The sequence below is a fragment of the Melospiza georgiana genome, chromosome 2, assembly GCF_028018845.1.
Source record: "Melospiza georgiana isolate bMelGeo1 chromosome 2, bMelGeo1.pri, whole genome shotgun sequence".
Lineage (NCBI taxonomy): Eukaryota > Metazoa > Chordata > Aves > Passeriformes > Passerellidae > Melospiza > Melospiza georgiana.
Genome location: NC_080431.1, coordinates 91,318,071 through 91,335,619, shown reverse-complemented (window position 1 = coordinate 91,335,619; position 17,549 = coordinate 91,318,071). Strand labels below are relative to the sequence as shown.

The 17,549-nt window shown below is 38.0% G+C and overlaps 1 protein-coding gene across 2 annotated transcripts in view; it reads left to right on the top strand.

The window, feature by feature from the left end:
• The first annotated feature begins 408 nt into the window (after positions 1 to 408).
• Positions 409 to 17,549, top strand: part of TMPRSS7 (transmembrane serine protease 7) — a 28,860-nt gene continuing 11,719 nt past the window's right edge. The window contains exons 1-8 of one of the 2 annotated variants that reach the window (XM_058018715.1): positions 409 to 1,448; positions 3,700 to 3,767; positions 4,798 to 4,991; positions 5,781 to 5,816; positions 9,425 to 9,653; positions 10,933 to 11,063; positions 12,260 to 12,372; positions 13,938 to 14,044. In XM_058018715.1, coding sequence (XP_057874698.1) covers positions 1,425 to 1,448; positions 3,700 to 3,767; positions 4,798 to 4,991; positions 5,781 to 5,816; positions 9,425 to 9,653; positions 10,933 to 11,063; positions 12,260 to 12,372; positions 13,938 to 14,044 — 902 coding nt within the window. In that variant the 5' untranslated portion in view covers positions 409 to 1,424. Of the gene's footprint in view, positions 1,449 to 3,699; positions 3,768 to 4,797; positions 4,992 to 5,777; positions 5,817 to 9,424; positions 9,654 to 10,932; positions 11,064 to 12,259; positions 12,373 to 13,937; positions 14,045 to 17,549 lie in introns of both variants that reach the window. The other variant, XM_058018714.1, reaches the window with a different exon arrangement.

Sequence of the window (17,549 nt, the reverse complement as noted above, 5' to 3'; positions counted from 1 at the left end):
AAGATGTAGATACCTTATAGGAAGTGGAAACTACTCCTGCAAATATAGAAATGGTCATGTAATCTTTTGTATCTAGATGAGATGATCAGGACATATTTTGGATCCAGCTTAGAAAATTTGAGACTGTAGTTCAAAATAAACTGTCAAGCATTTGGATATCCAGGTGATGATTTTGTGCAGGTCCCATCTCAGCAAGACTGTGCTGTGCTCTCCTGTTCACTGGAGTTAACTTCTCAGAGGGAGCCAGATATGCAGGAAGAGCCTCTCCATAGCCACTGCTCCACAGCCTGAAGGAAGTAGAGACTTTTCTCTGAGGAATAAATTGGTTGAGACTTGTTGATCAGTTAATTCCTGCTAGAAACATTCCATGATTTCTGTTGTCTTTCACCTTATTTTAGGCAGCCAACATTTCAGTCCAAATGGTATCTGCAGAAGACAAGTTGGCAAAGAGGATTCTGGCAAGGAAAAAGCATGACAAATTGAAGAAAAAAGATAAGTTGCTATGGAATTTTCAAAACAAAATAATTCTATTTACCCTCATTCTATTCATTTTAGGAGTTGTAACATGGACATTACTGTGGCTCTTTATTGGTGAGTTGCTGAAAGTTCATGCAACTCCATATATCATTATCGCCAATAGTACTTTCAGATGACTTTAGGATCTCAGTTGTCCTGAGGGCTGTTTCTAAAGTAAACATGGAAATTTTAAAATGGGGTCTGAAAATCTTTTGTCTTTGCTAAGACTTAACAAGTAATAAGAAAAACTGGCTTTAGGGAGCGTGATTTTATTTCAGGGGTATGAAAAACATTTTAATGTGCAAGCTGATTTGCACAGACATGACAGGTTTTTATGAGCTTGATTCCTCAGAAATTTTGCCTTCCGTTGTGTTTCTTGGCCTTCTGAAGTTCAGATAAGTACATTCTTTTTCAGAATGGATTTAAGGAAGTAAAAGGGGAGTAAATTAAATTTGTGTGTAATTAAGCATTAAAAGCTATGTTTTCCTCTTTAGGCCCCTGATACTAATACTATCTAAAATACCTTAGAGATGCTCCAGAATCTGGATGTTGATACTGCCTTCAGTTGTGCTGGCTTGTTTGTATGGTGGTGTCTTATCTTTTGTGTAGGTAACAGGAGCTCATTAACCATAATTTGGTACACATCTAGAACTGTTTGGCTATAAAAGTGTAGCGTTCTTTGGGTAGTTGTTTCAAACTACAAAGTTGATTAGGCCAAATAGATTAATTTGGTTTAGAATTTAATAAAAAAACCTTCATTGTTATTAAAAAAAGGCTAACTGTCTTCTTTGTTTCTTTCAGTTCAGGCAGAAAACAAAGATGCATTGTATTTTGTTGGACTGTTTCGTGTTGCCAATATAGAGTTTCTTCCAGAATATAGGCAGAAAGAATCAAAGGAATTCCTCTCTATGGCACAGACTGTACAGCATGTGGTAAGATGGGTGGGCTGCTTGGTTAGCAAAAAAGATCAGAGCTGTGGACAAGGGATGTTTAGATACCATTGAGGCTGCTGTGGTGTTCTTCTACCCCTTCCCTCTCAGAGGATTATGTGCAAGTGGTGGCTGTCTGGAGGTATGAAGGAACTGACTGCTTTCAGCTTGTTAATCACAAACAGTTCTGAATGGATCTGGTTTTTACATTTGACTTAAAATTTTCCATACTTTATGATCTGGGACTAAAATTCTACAAAAGTCCTTAAACTCAATGGCCACCTTTGAAACATCAAACAGACAAAATCTCAAAATTTTTTGCATTTACACTGGTATCTTCTGCCTTAAAGCATCCATATTTACCCTAGGGATCACAAACATATTTCAGACAGAAATTTACATTTCCTTCTAGTAGTAGGTATTCTAAAGACCGTTATACTTCCCAAATACCTTGCATCAGTCAAAGCAAAAATAGAACTCTGGATCAATAGCTGCTCTACAGTGGGAAGAAAGGGGTGGGGGGCAATCTTGGTTAAAAGGGAATTTGACTTTAAATACATTTGGTGTAGGCAGCAAAAATACATTTTTGCCAGGAATGCTATCCACATAAGGATTCAAGCAACTGTATGAAAACTACTAAACAAAACCAACAACAACAACAACAAAAAATGTTAGATGAAACCAAGAAATTTTTCAATAATTACTAAGTTTTTGTCACCTTATAATGTGAACTAATGTTCCTGTTTTTCAGCTCTTTCCAAGTCCTGCATATTAATTGTTGAAGTTCTTTCAGATAACCAGTACAGGGCATCACCTTTCCCTGCTATCCATGGAGCAGCTCTAATGTCCTGTATTTCTTGTGTCTTGCTCTTGTCCTGCCCATGTCATACATAGTGGAGAGAGGCACCAGAGAGAAGGTGTTGAGCTGCCAGTGTCACCACCTCCTACTTTAACATTACTCAGAATTTATTTTTTATCTGTGAGCTTTGCCTGAACTTATCAATGGATTTTGGGATTTTGTTTGTTGTCCTCAAAACCCTTTTGTTACTGGCTTCTGACCCAGAGACCCCAAGTGGTGGTAAAAAAACCTCTCAAGATAGGTTCTTTCCATTTGATAGTAGCAGTAATACATAAAATCTCTTGTACCTTAATCTAGAGCAAAATTGAGCTCTACCCACCTTTTTTAGGCCCTTAAAATTATTGTTTAAACTTCCTGTTTCAAATGATGAAGGTTAGGGGTTAATATGGATGTGATTTTTACAGTGTTTGCAATATTCTGTGTCATAGTTCTTTGCACATTAGTTTTAATCATAAAGCAGCAATAAAGCAGCAGAGTGATGTCCAAACAGCTTGAGGTACATGCCACCTTGTGGCTTTGAACAGGACGGGGAGAGGAAAGTTGTTGTCACACCAGTATTATCACAGCCCAGCAACAGAGAGAATCAGGAGCTTGCTTTGCCCAAAGACAGTCCTTTGGCAGGGAACAGGGAGAGATTTTGCTTCTCCACGTTTTACACTGTGTTATTGGAAAGAAATATATTAATACTAAGCTGTTGATGAAGAAAATAGACACAAAGGAATCAAAGTGCAAAAAATTCCATGGACACATTAAAAAAAGACTAATTCCTTAGCTGTGAGTGGAATCAAGCACTAGGGTTCTCATCCAGGGAAGGTGTGGAGTCTCCATTCTTAAAGGTAAAACTGGAAATGGCCCTGAGCAATGTGGTATAGTCAACCCTGCTTTGAGCAGTGGGATTGTACTAGATGCTCTCCAGAGGCCCTTTCCTATCTCAGTCTTTCTATGATTCTGTGGGAAAAGCTCTGGTATGTGCTGTTCACTGCACCTTAGTAACAACACCAAAAAAAGTGTTGTGAATGTGTGCACATTTTTTGAAGTTTGGCCTTAAGTTTTAGCATCAGGATAGGGATGCTCTCTGTGTTTGGGATTTTCTGGGTGAAGGATATGCATTGTTGTCAAAATTCTTTTATATGGAAAGAGCATTATTGTATATATCAACTGGCCATAGGCAGAAGATTTGATGTTTCCTAGGAATACTGGATTTATTACAGATGCATTGAAGAGCCGGTCTGTTCATCTTCTCTTCTGCCTAGCTTGGCTGATGTATGTCTGGAAGTGTGTGCATGTTGCATAACCTTGGTGGAAAATAGGTTGCTCCTAGAAAAGCCTAGGCATTTAGCCTCTCTAGGGGTAACTGGTTTTCAGAATGCTAAATCTTTATACTTTGTCTTTCAGATGAACTTGGTTTACACAACTTCTTCTTTCTCCAAATTTTACAAGCAGTCCACTGTCTCAGAAGTCAGGTAAAACTGTGGTTAAAGTAATTGCATTTCTGCTGGGCGGTAGATAATGTAATAAGCCCACAAAACAAGCTTATTTTTAATAGTTATAATTCAATGTCTTTGCTATGTACTTGAACTGATAGCAAAATGGGTTTATAACCTATACCAATTCACTTAACAAAAGTAAGGCCAAACTAAAGTCATATAAACAGTTCCTTGTCTGCAAGAAATACAATGCAAGATGAACAGAAACAATGTCAATTAAGAGGTTTGGTAATCCTTTGGCTCATGTAGAAGTTTAACCACTTAAACATGCTGTTGGAGCACAACTCTGTGTTATTGATTAAATTGCACATATTTTGTGAGTAATGTTACTGGAGTAAAAGCATTTTCTACTTAAGATGAAGGAAATCTATGCACTAAAGTATTCTTACTCTAATATTCATGTTTGCAGCAAATGTTAGAAGTTTAGTTAGTTTCAAGCATCCAGAACCAAATACATTTTTGCTTCAGAAACTGGAGGTTTTTGGGCTGTGTTTGATTTAAAGGTCTTTCTCCCCACCAAGGAGGGAGAGATTAGTGTGATCATACATGGCCTCTAATGTGTTACCTAAATAGTCTAGGAATCATTTCCTATATACTGCAACACACTGTGCAGGGTGAAATACATACCACTGCAGAGCTCTGCATTTCTGGAGATGATAATTCTACTGTTTGTGTTCTACTATTTATGTTTTGATCTTTAGGAAATAGTCTAGTTCTAATTCATGTGGAGACAATGTGATTTCCATAGAATCTCCATAGTTAGGGGCCCTCAGGAAATCAGCCTACTGAATATTGCCAACTGGATGTGAAGAGTGTGTTTTGGTGTTTTGAGATTTGTTGTGTTTATTTATTTGTTTCTTTAGTGTAAAATATACATTCACTGGGTTAAAGTGGAAAATATGGAAATGAGCCACGCACTTCTGAATTTATGCTTCAGAAGCTTGGGCTAAGAGTCTAGTCTTCAGAGAACTTCCAGAAGTGTGATAACCTGAGCTCTTTATTTCAGTAACAACAACAATGGAGGCCTTCTTATTCATTTCTGGATCGTATTTGTGGTACCACAGGCGAAGGGGCAAGTGCTGTGTGAGGATTGTGTGGCTGCCATTTTAAAGGATTCCATTCAGACAAGTATCATCAACCGGACTTCGGTGGGAAGTCTTCAGGGCCTTGCAGTCGACATGGATTCCATTGTCCTAAGTGGTTAGTAGTAGAACACATCCATATCCTTGACAAAATACTTCATTAAGCAAATATTTTTATTTTGGAGTAGAAAATTCTATAAATAAATTAAAATCTTGATCCTACATCTCTAGCTTCTATTATTAAAATTGTAATAGAGGAAAAAAACTGTGAAGAAAAATAAAAATGAGATTTGAGGTCAAATCAAGGTGCAAATTGTCCTTGTAAGCAGTGATTGCAAAACTTCCTGTATGTGGTTATGTTCATAGTCAGGAGGTAAAATGGAGTCCTTTGTAGGCAGATTTGGGTTTGTCTGTGATTTTAAAAGCATAAAAACATGAAGGGTTAACGTGGATCACTTCATTGAAAATGAGACAGATCACTCCTTTATTAAAGATTAAAGAAGAGATTATAAAAGGTGCCCATTTGCTAAATAACTTTCGTGCCATTCCTGTCTGGGGAACAAACTCACAACCTGTGATTCAAGCACATTTAATGTACTAAGCTACAAAATCTTTAATGACTTTCCATTCTAAGGGCATCAGCCAGAAAATGACGTTCAGGGTACCTCTATCTCAGTCCTTCAACTGACTTTGATTGCTTAATTGCCATGTAGTATCTTCTTGCCTCACCTCCAAAGCTGCTTGCAGAATTTTCAGAAATAAAGGGGGCTAGGGCAAACCCTCTCACTGAGAAAAGTGTTTTGTCCTGTGTGTTCAGTGTTAGGACTGAGGTGTGATTGAATTAAACCCTGAATTCTGGATTTCAGGCAAACAAGAGGACTCACACAACTTTTTTTCTATGCAGCAGGTCTTCGGTCAGATTATTGGTCAACAACGGGAACAGGTAATTCACCCTTTTGGCAGCTTCCTGTAGAGGAGAGGTGGAGAACAAAGCTTTTAGTTTAGATACTGTTCAGTGTTAATTTAAGAGGGCTAAATTCAGCCTTGGCATTTAAGTCCTGACTTACTAAAAGGATGACCAAGAGTCTTGCATGTAACAAACACAGGAACTCTCTACCTTTAATCTGCCTGGTAAATTTTTAGATGTACCTGGTGACATAGTAGGAAACTAACTAAATCAGGTGTTTGCTATTCATTGTGTTGACCAGCAGATTAACCTTTTCTTAACTGGACAGTAATGAATTTAATATGCTGAAAAAGAGCATGTGTTGTCCATGCTTTTGTCCATTCTTTATCCACCTTAACTCCCTTTTCTCTAAGGTTAATGGTGAGTTATTCTTTTGAATGAATTCCCTAACAGTAATTACTTTTGGCAGTTGAGTTTTGCCAGGGTTGTGGGAGACACTGTTTGTACACCTGCTTGGTTTCATTTTGTAAACCTCCAGAAGAGTTCTTTTTCAGTGTGCAAAGCACTGAATAAGCAGGTCAAAAGTACAGTACATCTACCTTCAATAGTACATGGAGTAGGTATCTAGAAAAAAGGTGCTACTAGGCTGAGCAATAGTACCACACCTCTGATGGGGACACCTGCTAAGACTCTGTTGGGCCAACTGTTATCAATCAGCTGGGGATGTGTTGGCCTCCCTTGCTACTTGACACAGACTGACTCTTCCTCTTGAGAAATCTCAATTTTTTGTTTTTTAAAGGGCTTTATAGCTTTCCATGTTTGTGTTTTTCTTTCCTGAAACATTTTGTTGCACTTCTACCTGTGATTTTTCACTTCTGTTACCTTGTAAAGGTTTTAGTTTGCATATTTTTTTTGGAATCCAACTACTTTTGCCATGCAGCCAAGTCAAGCTCTGCTAGTTCTGAGGTCCACAGGCAGACATCAGGTCACAGAGCATGGTCCAATGTTTATATTGCTAACAGCCCATAATTTCTCAAAACTCAAGTCAACTTTGCTATAGCATTCATTTGTATAAGCCTCCCAATTTAAACTGCAAAGCAAAACAATATTGGCTTCTATCACATCTCATTAATGTGCATTTTATTTCTATCAAGTGTTTTACGTATTGGTGTTTACTTGCATAGCAATTTCATTTCCCACTTCCATGTTCCAGGGTGGTGAAGTTAGCCCACTTGGAACGTGGTTCCAATTTATTCCAGAATGCAGCCCTTAAAACAGAAGAAATTAAGAAGAACGCAACACAAATATTGTTGCTAAGGCTTTGTAGGACTTACGTGGTGTCTTTTACACAAAGGGAGAAGGATGACCTGCCATATTTTAGATATCTTTCACAGACTTTGTATAGGTACCCACAGGTTTCACATGATATCTGTGGGAAGTGTGGAGTGGGTATATAATGAAGTTCCTGGGGACAAAGAGCGTGGATGGCCACAGTACATGAGAATCTTATACTGATACAATTTTATTTGCTGGGGTTCTTTGACTGTGTCTGTTTAGGACTATGGAAATGATGCAGAGGTAAAAGTGAACATGCAGCAGCACAAAATGAATGAGCATTGGCAGGCTGTATTTTGAGAGCAATGGAGTTAACTTTGGGTATGGAGATGAACCCAGTGTTTGGTTCAGGCACAGAATGGAGTGCAGATTCATTGAAGAGTGGTGCTGGAGAAGGGACTTGTGGACATCCAGCTGATGTGAGGTTCTTGCATTGCCATAATATCTGATTATGCTGGTTTTCCTTGGCTGAAGACTTTATCCAGCTTTGGTTTCAAACCAGCATGCTTCAACTACTTGTAGTTCTAGAGTCAGTCTGAATTTGACTGTGCCCTATAGCAGCAGCGACCTCTTCCCATTCTTAATTACTTAGTAGAAATAATGGTAGTTACATATAATTTTAGAGATTATGATCAAGATTGGCTCTGCTAAGGGTGACTAGATAAGCACAAATAACTATTATAAAAATAATTTTGTTGTGAAGAGATAAGAACAAGGAAGAACAATTACTTAAACAAAGCTTTTAACTTTTTAATTCATTTAAATGGAATGTGACCCTTACAGATTGTTCGTAAACATTCATAGCATTAGTTTCATGTTACATTCAATCATAGTTTCAAGATTGTAATTTGGAAGGGGAAGTTGGATAAAGCCTGCCACTTCCTGTCTTGATTAGCTACTGGTTAAAAGGTCAACATTTAATTTGAGTCAACAATTGGTAGTAAAATTTCACAGTGCTCTTAATTGGTGTTCCATGATGGTAACTATTTGAGCGACTTATGTTTGTAATAGGCAGAAATTAGGGCAAATACTCACTTTTGATCTTATTCTCCCTAATTTGCATTTTTCTTCCTTCTCACCTTTTAAAGAGCTATGTTAAGAGTTTTAGACATGACCAAACAAAAATTCCCTAAGCTTTTTGCTGACTGCTAACTGCAATATTGAATTGAAATAAAGACCTCGATATATTTTATTTGGAATTGCAGTTGTTCCAGCTTAATTGGAAAATTGGATGCAAATAGGGTAATATTTTTCTTATCCTTGTCTAAATTATGACACAAATTTTTACCCTTCTTAAAATGAATGTTGTGTAGGGTAAGTTGCATAATTTTTATTTCCATTGTTTCCATTTGTTTCCAGTGTTTCCATTTCTAATGGTGATTTCTAACACTGCAGAAATTTTCAGGACTGGGCAGAACAAAATCCTGGTCTGAATTCATTTTGATTCTGCTTTGAGCAGAATGTTGAGCAAGAAAACTCCGAGCATCCTTTCCAAACTAAAGGACTTGGTGAATCTGAATTTGTTGCTAGCACTTCTAGTTCATGTCATGATAAAACATTGAGAACCTTGACATTTGATCAATAAAAAAGCTGGGGGCATACAGACATGCAACTGTATTTACCTTTGATTTTGTTTTATGTATTTTAAATATCCTAATGTCCGTAGGGGCAAGCAGTACATTTATGCTTTGAAAGTAGATGAGTATGTCCCAGTGAAGAATTAAGTAATTTATCCTCTAGAGACTCTGCAGAACTTTAACTGCAAATTGTACAAAATGGCACTGCTTTAGCGCAAATACCCTGCAAGAAAATACCCTGGCAACATCACTGTTGGCCATGCTCTGTACTTGTTATAAATAGACTGTTCTTGAACCACAGAGTTTTATCTAAGATGAATGACACAAACTGCCAGAAAGGGAGGCTTCACAAGGTGAAAGGGGGAATGGTTTTAACCTGAAAAAGGATAAGTTTGGGTTTAGGGTAAGAAAAAATTCTTTACTGTAAGGGTGGTTGCCCAGAAAAGCTGTAGATGCCCTTTGGACATGTCTGAGGCTAGGTTGGCTGGGGGTCTGGACAATCTGGTGGAGTGGAAGGTACCCCTGTCATGGCAGAGAGTTTGGAACTAAATGATCTCTTACAACCCAAACCACTCTATAATTCTATTATTACTTTGCTTTCCAAGTTAGATATGCCTTCATAATTTGCTTTGGTTTAACACACAAGTTTTAGGGTTTTTTGTTTTAATGCCATGTGGATTTAGAAGTTTTGGAGTGATTGTGTCCAGTGTTGAAAATGTGACATTTTCACAGGAACAAATTGCATGTATGATCTCTATGCTGACCAACTACATGAGCACTTTCCTCTGGATACCCAAGCTACCTCAGAGAGAACAATCTGCTATTTTAAGCTTATTGCCTCTGTGGGCCACCTTGTCCGCCTTTCCATAGTATCCCTTCAGATTGAAGCAGATAACTGCATCACTGACTCACTCACCATTTATGATTCTCTGATGCCAATCAAAGATAAGATACTCTACCGGTGAGTATAAATTTCTATTAAGAATTAATTGACAACTTTTGGGTTTTTTTCTGAAGACCTATCATCTTCATGTTTTGGTTAGTTTGGTTTTGTTAAAATTGTTCTGATCTTCTTGTATTACTCACATAACACCTGACAAATTAAAATTTCTTGGATAAGTTATCTTGCTAATAAAAGGGAAAATTTTCTTCAGTTTTTTCTCTTTTTTTTTTAACTGCATCTTCACCTAGCTACAGAACTATGAAAAATTTGCGCACTACTGGGCAAAAGTTTCTGTTTCTTATCAGGAAACAGATGCTGACTGAAAGAGAATGTCAAAATTTCCTCCCTTAAGTAAGCTATTCTTTATTAAGATTAGTGCTTTTCAGATAAAGACTGAAGTTCTGAAACTAAGTCTTGTGATTTTCACTAACTGGCACTCACTAGTTCAGTGCTTTTTTTATCTGCTCTACTTGTTTAGAGGGTTATGAAAATCTTGACTTGAAGCTGTGATGGGTTGAGGGATGCAGACTACCACTTTTTTTCTTGGTCTTCTCTGTCTTTAATGATCCATTATGTTTGTTTAGGAACTTTTTCTTTAAAATCCCTGATAATTAATTCCATAGGACTCTGTAAGTCAAAAGGAAAAAACACCATCTCCATGAAGTAGACAAATGCTCAGCATTTTCACCTCTGAAACCTTTTCTCTGGCATTTCAGTCTGTGGATAAGCCTCAAAACCAGAGCATTGACTTTTCAGTCCTTTTTGAGAGCTGTCCTGTACTAATCTGTATCTCCAATTGACTTGGATGGTGCTCACTTACATGTTAGTATCTGTAGAGGACTGAAGATGTCTGCTAAGTAAGGCATATGGAAAGTAATTTTTTTTAAATGAGACTACTTGATTTGCTTAGGTTCTTAATTTCTGACTTGAAGAATAACTTTGTTGTCTTTTCTACTCCCCAATATGAAGATAAAACTGTTGGTCTAATAAAATAAGATTTTTATTCAAGCTTTTTGTTAATTTTTCCTTCATTCATTTTTACTGGGAGTGAAGGCTGGAAGTCATCATCTCATAGAGTGAAATATTCCATATTAGTTTTCATGCAATTTCCTTCATTTTTGTAAGAAGAATTTTGAGTATTGAGTTTTAAATTGCCCTTGTAACAGGTATATTTTTGTTCAAGAGCATGGAGATTTGACTGGACTTTGAAGGAGGTAAGATCTGAACCAGTGGAAAATTTATGTAGAGTGAGAATAATGTGTTAATTATGTATTTGCTCTTCTTTCTTTCCCCTCAGAGCCTGTGAATCAGCTGATTCATTGGTGTCACTTGTGTCCACAAATAATCTCATGCTGGTAATATTTAAGGCAGCACAAGTAAAGGAGCAAAAGGAATTCCATGGCTATTTTGAGGTCATTACACAAGAAAGTAGGTTTGTTTTGTGTTTGGAAGTGTGTTTATTATATTGTTTCTTCTTCTGAAGTCTCTGTCATGTTTCTGACTATGGAAAAATGATTCCTGTATTTGAGTTTCTCCTTTTTACAAGTGCCTGTCTCCCCTTCACCTTCTCTGCATTACTGCTATTGAGTAATGTAATCCGAACAGACTGGCTGTGAAGTATGAACACAAGAGGCTGAAAGCAGCCCTGAATTCAGTTGGCGAGGACTGCAGTGTGCCAGTAGATGGGGCTGTTATTTCAGGTGTAGCAGTGGTCGCCCTTTGCCTTGGGACTCGGGGATCATGTTAAAAGCGGAAGGATGACAGCACTAAAAACTGCTTTCAGAAAACAAAACTTCAGTTGCTTTGTCTGAATCTGCTATCAGTCCCTGCCTCCTCAGGAACACAAAAGAGTCTGTAACGTTTGTGCATCAAGCTCATGTCTTTATTGCTTTAATCTTTAAGAAATGCTGAGATCATAATCACAAATAGTGCAAGGAATATCATGCTAGTGACCCAAGAAAAATCTCACACAACTCAGTGCAAGGAAATTCAAACTGCTCAAAAAGATGCTGCATACTTTTAATGTTGACAGTAATTAAGCCTTAAAATATCATCATAAAAACATGTGATAAATCCCTCATAATAAACTTCAAGTTCTATTCTGCATGGGCTGTGGGTTCGTTTGTTGGTTTTCTTTAAGTCGAAGTTTTCTTTGTTTCTCTGTGTGTGCAAGTTTGTCTTTAATGAATTCTGTAAATCCATTGAGCTGTCATCCAAAAAAGTTTGGTTTCCAGGAGGCTGATTAGTTGAGTATGTTGTCCATTTCATTTCTAACTGGCTGCTTTCTAAGACAAGATGTCCCTGTGTAGTACTGCAGTGTGGATGTATTGGTATTCTTGTTTGCAAAACTGTCTCCAGTGAGATAACGTAGATTTTACAGGGTGTTCTTCTGGTCCTGCAGAGACCAACACTTATCCTGGCTCTTTACAGCCTTTGTCTTCTGTGTGCATTATTGGGAAGGGTCTCTTTTTACAACTCGAATCCAGCTAAATATAACTCCTGACCTGCCAAGCTTTGCAGTGACAGACTTCTGATAAATTTGGATGCTTTAGCCCACTGAATAGCTTTACTGAAAGTATATCAAGGTTTGCCCAATTTTGCCTCCTTTTATTTTTTTTCCCTAGGGTGTGGGAGAGCAATAGTGACAAAAGAGGAAACAGGCTATGAAGGGAGAATCACAAGTCCATATTACCCAAGCTATTATCCTCCAAAATGCCTGTGTGCATGGAACTTCCAGGTAGCGTTATTCTTTCTCTCTTAGGCACTACTGTGTGATTTGGGCACATAGAGCTTAAGTAAAGCAGAAGTTATTGAATTGGCAGTAACCTGCATCCTCACAGATGCAGTAGTTTAAAGAAATGGTATTGCTGAATAGATGGCTGTGCTCAGCTTTTTCTCTTTCTGTGCACTTGTTTTTAAGGAAGAGAACATAGTACCTAAGCTGTCCTATTACAAAGGTGAAGAGTTAAGAGTTTTGATATTAAGCCCGCAGTATTACTTCATGGCAGGCAATGCAAAACTTGACTGTTTTTAACTCCTCTCTTCCCACCCCCAGAAAACTGAATGAAAAATATGGACAAAAAACCTAACCTAGTTATTACTGCCACTTCTCTGGTATCTTTTCATATGCCTAATACATTTAATTTGTCTTCAGAATGGTCTGTCCTATCAGCACAATCCTGTGGTGCTTGTTTAATTTGGTATCCTTTTCCTGCATCATTTCATGCACTCTCCTGAAAGTAAATTGCTGAAAGTTGATGTTGTTTTAAAGTACTTCTGTTTTCTCTGACATGAGTGTTTCCTTATAAGCGCTGCTGAAATAAAGTCTCCAACTTAGGCTTTGCTTTTTAGTGTTTTCCTCTCTATGGAATGTAGCAATGGATATGATAAGATCCACTTTCTACCCATCTTTCTGCTTATGGTACTCATGCCTTGTTAATCTAGTAACTGACTACAATGAATAACAGCAATATAAATGAAGTCAAGCTAGCTTACAGCCTCTTCCTCTTCTAAAATGATGAGGTGATTTTTGGGGGGCTAAATTTACAGTCTTCAGTTCACCCTGGACTTCTGATAGAAAGGTTTATTGCTCAAACAAGTTTCATTTTCAGTGCTGTATTTTCGTGCAATATTGAAAATTTGCTCATTTCCCAAGTTATATTTTCGATAAGAGAGAGGGAGAAAAATTTTCATTTCTGGTTTTTTGCCCTGAATCAGTCCTTGTTTTTAAATGAACACTGCTTTGCCGTGCAAAAAAGGTTCTTTTTATGAAAGGAATTTCCAATTAAGTATGAACACTTGTGATTTTGCTGGGTTTAGAAATGTTTTGTAAAATACAAAAGAATGCATGGCTGCGCAGGTGCTAGCAGAAGACTATAATAATGTGGTAGAAGTAACTCCTAGCATTACAAATGTGACACAAGCATTCCAGGCAGTATCTTAACTCTAAAAATCCTCTGAGGCTCTGTGTCCTTACACGAGTACATTTGGATGTATTTGAGTACTTTGATCTTGATACAAAAGCTGCTTTCTATGGCCACTGGCTCTCTAAAGATGAGAAGACTATTGGCTAGAGGGGGAGAAAGCCTGCAGATGTGGTGGGCCTGTGCCAACCCTAGACTCAGGACTGAATAGCTGGCAAGAGTGTAAAGTGCTGGATGTTGAACTGGTGAAGCCAGCACAGCTCCCAGGGTGTGGCAATGCCAAGCTCCGTATTCCTGAAATACATTTATACACTTTTATGTTCTATGCCCACAAAAGGAAAAGGAAGACTGCTTGCACTATCTTTCTTGCTCACAACAGACCCCACGGAAGAGCCTTGGTATAGCTCTGAAGTTCCATAACTATACCATTAGTGAGAAGAATATTAAAGGCTGTGAGCGAGGATGGTGGAAAATTAATGAACACATGTAAGTACTCTGCATGGATTATTAATGTAATGGTACCAAATAAGCCATCCCATCACTACTGCAGCTCACTCAGAAAGCTTCCACAAGGACAGAAGTAATTCACTGGGGTGTCCTACCATTCTTTCATTTTAGCTGATGATGTAACAATCCTTATAAAATAAGAGTGTGCGTGTGTGTGTGTGTGTGTGTGTGTGTGTGTGTGTGTGTGTGTATGTATGTATATATATATATATATATTCTCTACTGAAAAGTACCAGAAAGATGAAGACAAGAGTCTGTGGTACTCTCTGGAGAGAGAGAAATGGAAAGAGTTGGATGAAGATTGGTGTCCTGTGAACTCTAAAATAAATCTGTGTTTTCTGGGGCCACTAAACAAGGTCTGGTTAAAGCCCTTTTAAGTGTAATTTAATTCTATGATTGCTCAAGAGAACAACAAATCTAATTAACTTCTTGGTGATTTGGAATAGAACTGTAACTGCTTCCTCATTCCAGTCACTGACTCTTGAAAGAGAAACTGCACAAAGTGGCTTTCAAGAAACCACTGTTTTAGAAGTATTTTTTATTCAAATATTGCTGCTGGTTTTTAATTAAGATACCACTGCTTTCCCAGCATATTGTCCATCCATGCTTTTCTCAGTTTCAAAGTCAGTATCTTTAGAATACTGGATGATGAGGCAAGGCTAGATTTAAAACATCCTTTTTTTTTTTCTTAAACTTCATTCAAATGGGAATCTCAGTAAGATTAGTCTTGAAACTTAAGTTTCTGAACTCACTACTGAAACTAAGTGAATTAGGCCCTTAAGAGTACAACTGAAAGAATTACAGAGAGAATAAAAAGCTTCATCTGTTCTTGAATAGCATGTTGTATTTATAGAGTGAAAATTCAATTTGAATCTCCTACAACTGTGCCTTGATGGGAATTGGTTGCTGGACTAGATGAGTACATAAAAATACCAGTCATAACACACTACATGTAGTATGTTTGTGTGATTTTTGGGGGTCTTTTTATGAAATAAATTGAAAGATTTCTGATATTTGGGATGTTTGAGATAAAAAACAAAAGCAAAATCTGGAGGAAAATATTATAATAGGATCATAGTGAGGAATTCTCTGACACCGAATCCTGAAAGAATATGAGCAGCTTTTTGACAAACCTGCCAATTATGCGTTCCACAGAATCAAATGTCCATGGTATGATTTTTAGAAGTCCACTCAGGGTTACTTTTGAAGTAGTGCACAAGAACACACGCTCCTGCTTTCTGTTGCAAGTTGCTGGCTATAGTTATAGATCAAGACAAGCTTTCCTTTGAAAGACTGTGTTTTTCATTGAAAATAAGGCTTTTGAACCTTTCATTTTCTGTCCTATATTAACTTTTGAAGGGGAAAAATATGACTTCAAGCATGAAACGTGGTGATATGTGTTTTTTTTGTTTTTGTTTTCCAAATTTTAACTGTTAATGAAATGGGGTGGGAGGGTGCAGGCAGGGGACCCCAATTTTTCAGCCTCTTGCCGTTGCAGCCTATGGGATGTTTATTCTGCTATCTTAGATAAAAATGGTTAAGAACCTTTGGGATATTGATATTAGTAAACCCTGTGAACAAGCAGGTGGTGCAGATAAGGTTCCATCAGACCTCTAGGGACAGCTTTCTCTAACCAGAGACACTGAACATGACCATGCAGTTCTTCCTTGTCTTTCTTCCAGTTGACATACAATGCTTCACTGCCTTGTCAAAGAAGTTACAGCTGATGAACTTCTTACTTAAAATTCTCAGAGGCAGGAATACCAATGAGTGTCTTATGAGGAGACTACCAGAGCTTTATGTGAACACAAAGGTGCTTTATTTGTCTTAAAACTGTTAGTGCAATATGCCCTTGTTTCTGCTACAGCATGCATGAATCTGCTCATCCCCTGAAAAATTATCCTACTCGCTTCTCCAACATATGGGCAGAATCCTCTTAATCAGTTTCTCTCTGGAGCAATGACACAGAGTTACAGATGGTCCATTTGCCCTGGACCTGGATAAAACACCAGCAAAACACCAGCAAAAGGCTCCTGAGGGCCTGTAGCTTTCTTTTACCAATCCCATGAGCATATGGCCTTTCACAGTGTGTAAAGGAGATGTACCTGTTTCAGCTTTTCCACAGATGGGCAGTAATTTCTTCTGCTTTTGGGGAGATGAATTTGTTTTATTTGTCTGAGAAGGGCTCAATGCAGACTTTAACTTTTGTTTGTTTGCTTGTTTGTTTGTTTGTTTGTGGCTTTTTGTTTGTTTGGGGTTTTTTATATTGCTAGGGTTTGTTGGAAGGAAGACTGTGTCAGTCATTGGCAGAAGAAGAAATGTAGAAAATGTCTGTGAGCTACTTGAAGGGAATCAGACTGGTAAACAGCATTTTGCTGTGCACTTTGACAGGCTGTTTTAGGTTGGAAGCATTGGTGACAAACGCTAAACTTGGTGACAATTAGACTTCCTGTTGTAGGGAAGTCTGCACTCAACACTGATACATTTGGCGGGTGGGTGTACTGGCTTGAAGGCAAACCAGCAGGAGGAATTAGCTTCACATGAATATTTTGCAAGAGCTTGCAGGTCAGAGCTACAATTTAATAGGAAAATTGCAATAAAGGCAATAGTACAGAAACACTGGCCTAAACAGAAGAAGTCAGAAGACGACCTGACACCCTGTTGGTCAGGGTGGGGGTAGCAGTCCAACTAAATGGTGGCTGCAATGCCATTGGAGGATGGATACAGCCTTGTTGAAGCAGTGATCCTGTGAAAAGGTCTCCTCTTTCTCTGGAGATCCAGTGGTGGCTGTCAAGAGTCCTCTGGGTATCAAGTGGTGGTATTGTGGTGTCCCAAGCCCCAAATTTTTTACAGGCAGGACTGTTTGGTACATCCCCCAGGGCAGGGAATTCCACAATGGGGTAACGTAACTCTGTGAATCATTCTGGGGAGTACTTGACTTAGCAGAGTTGGCCCCCTCAGAGTGGTGACTGCCTCCCCAGAGGGAGTTATCAGGGTTCTCTCATTTTAGCGGCTCACATATATGGTAGTAGAAATATGTACTTTAGATTACACCTTACATTGTAACCCAAGACTGTAGTCAGTGGGGTTTTTTGAGGTTTGAGGGTTTTTTGGTTGTTTTTGTTTTGGATTGGTTTGGTTTGGTTTGGTTTGGGGGTTTTTTGGGTTTTTTTGGGTGTTTTTTTTTTTTTTTTTTTTTTTTTTTTTTTTTTGTTGTTTTTGTTTTGTTGGTTGGTTGGGCGGTTTAGGATTTTTTGTGGTTTTTGTTGTTGTTTGGTGGTGTTGGGTTTTTTTTGTTGTTTGTTTTTGGTGGGTTTTGTTTTGGGTTTTGGGGTTTTTTGGGGTTTTTTTTTGGGTTTTGAGGGTTTGTTTGCTTGCTTCTTTGTTTGGGGCTTCTTTTACAATTAATTTTGCTATAGTAAGAAGCTGTAAAATTAACTCAGATTTTTGTATCTGCTTCCAGGATGTCAAAGAGAAGTCTTTT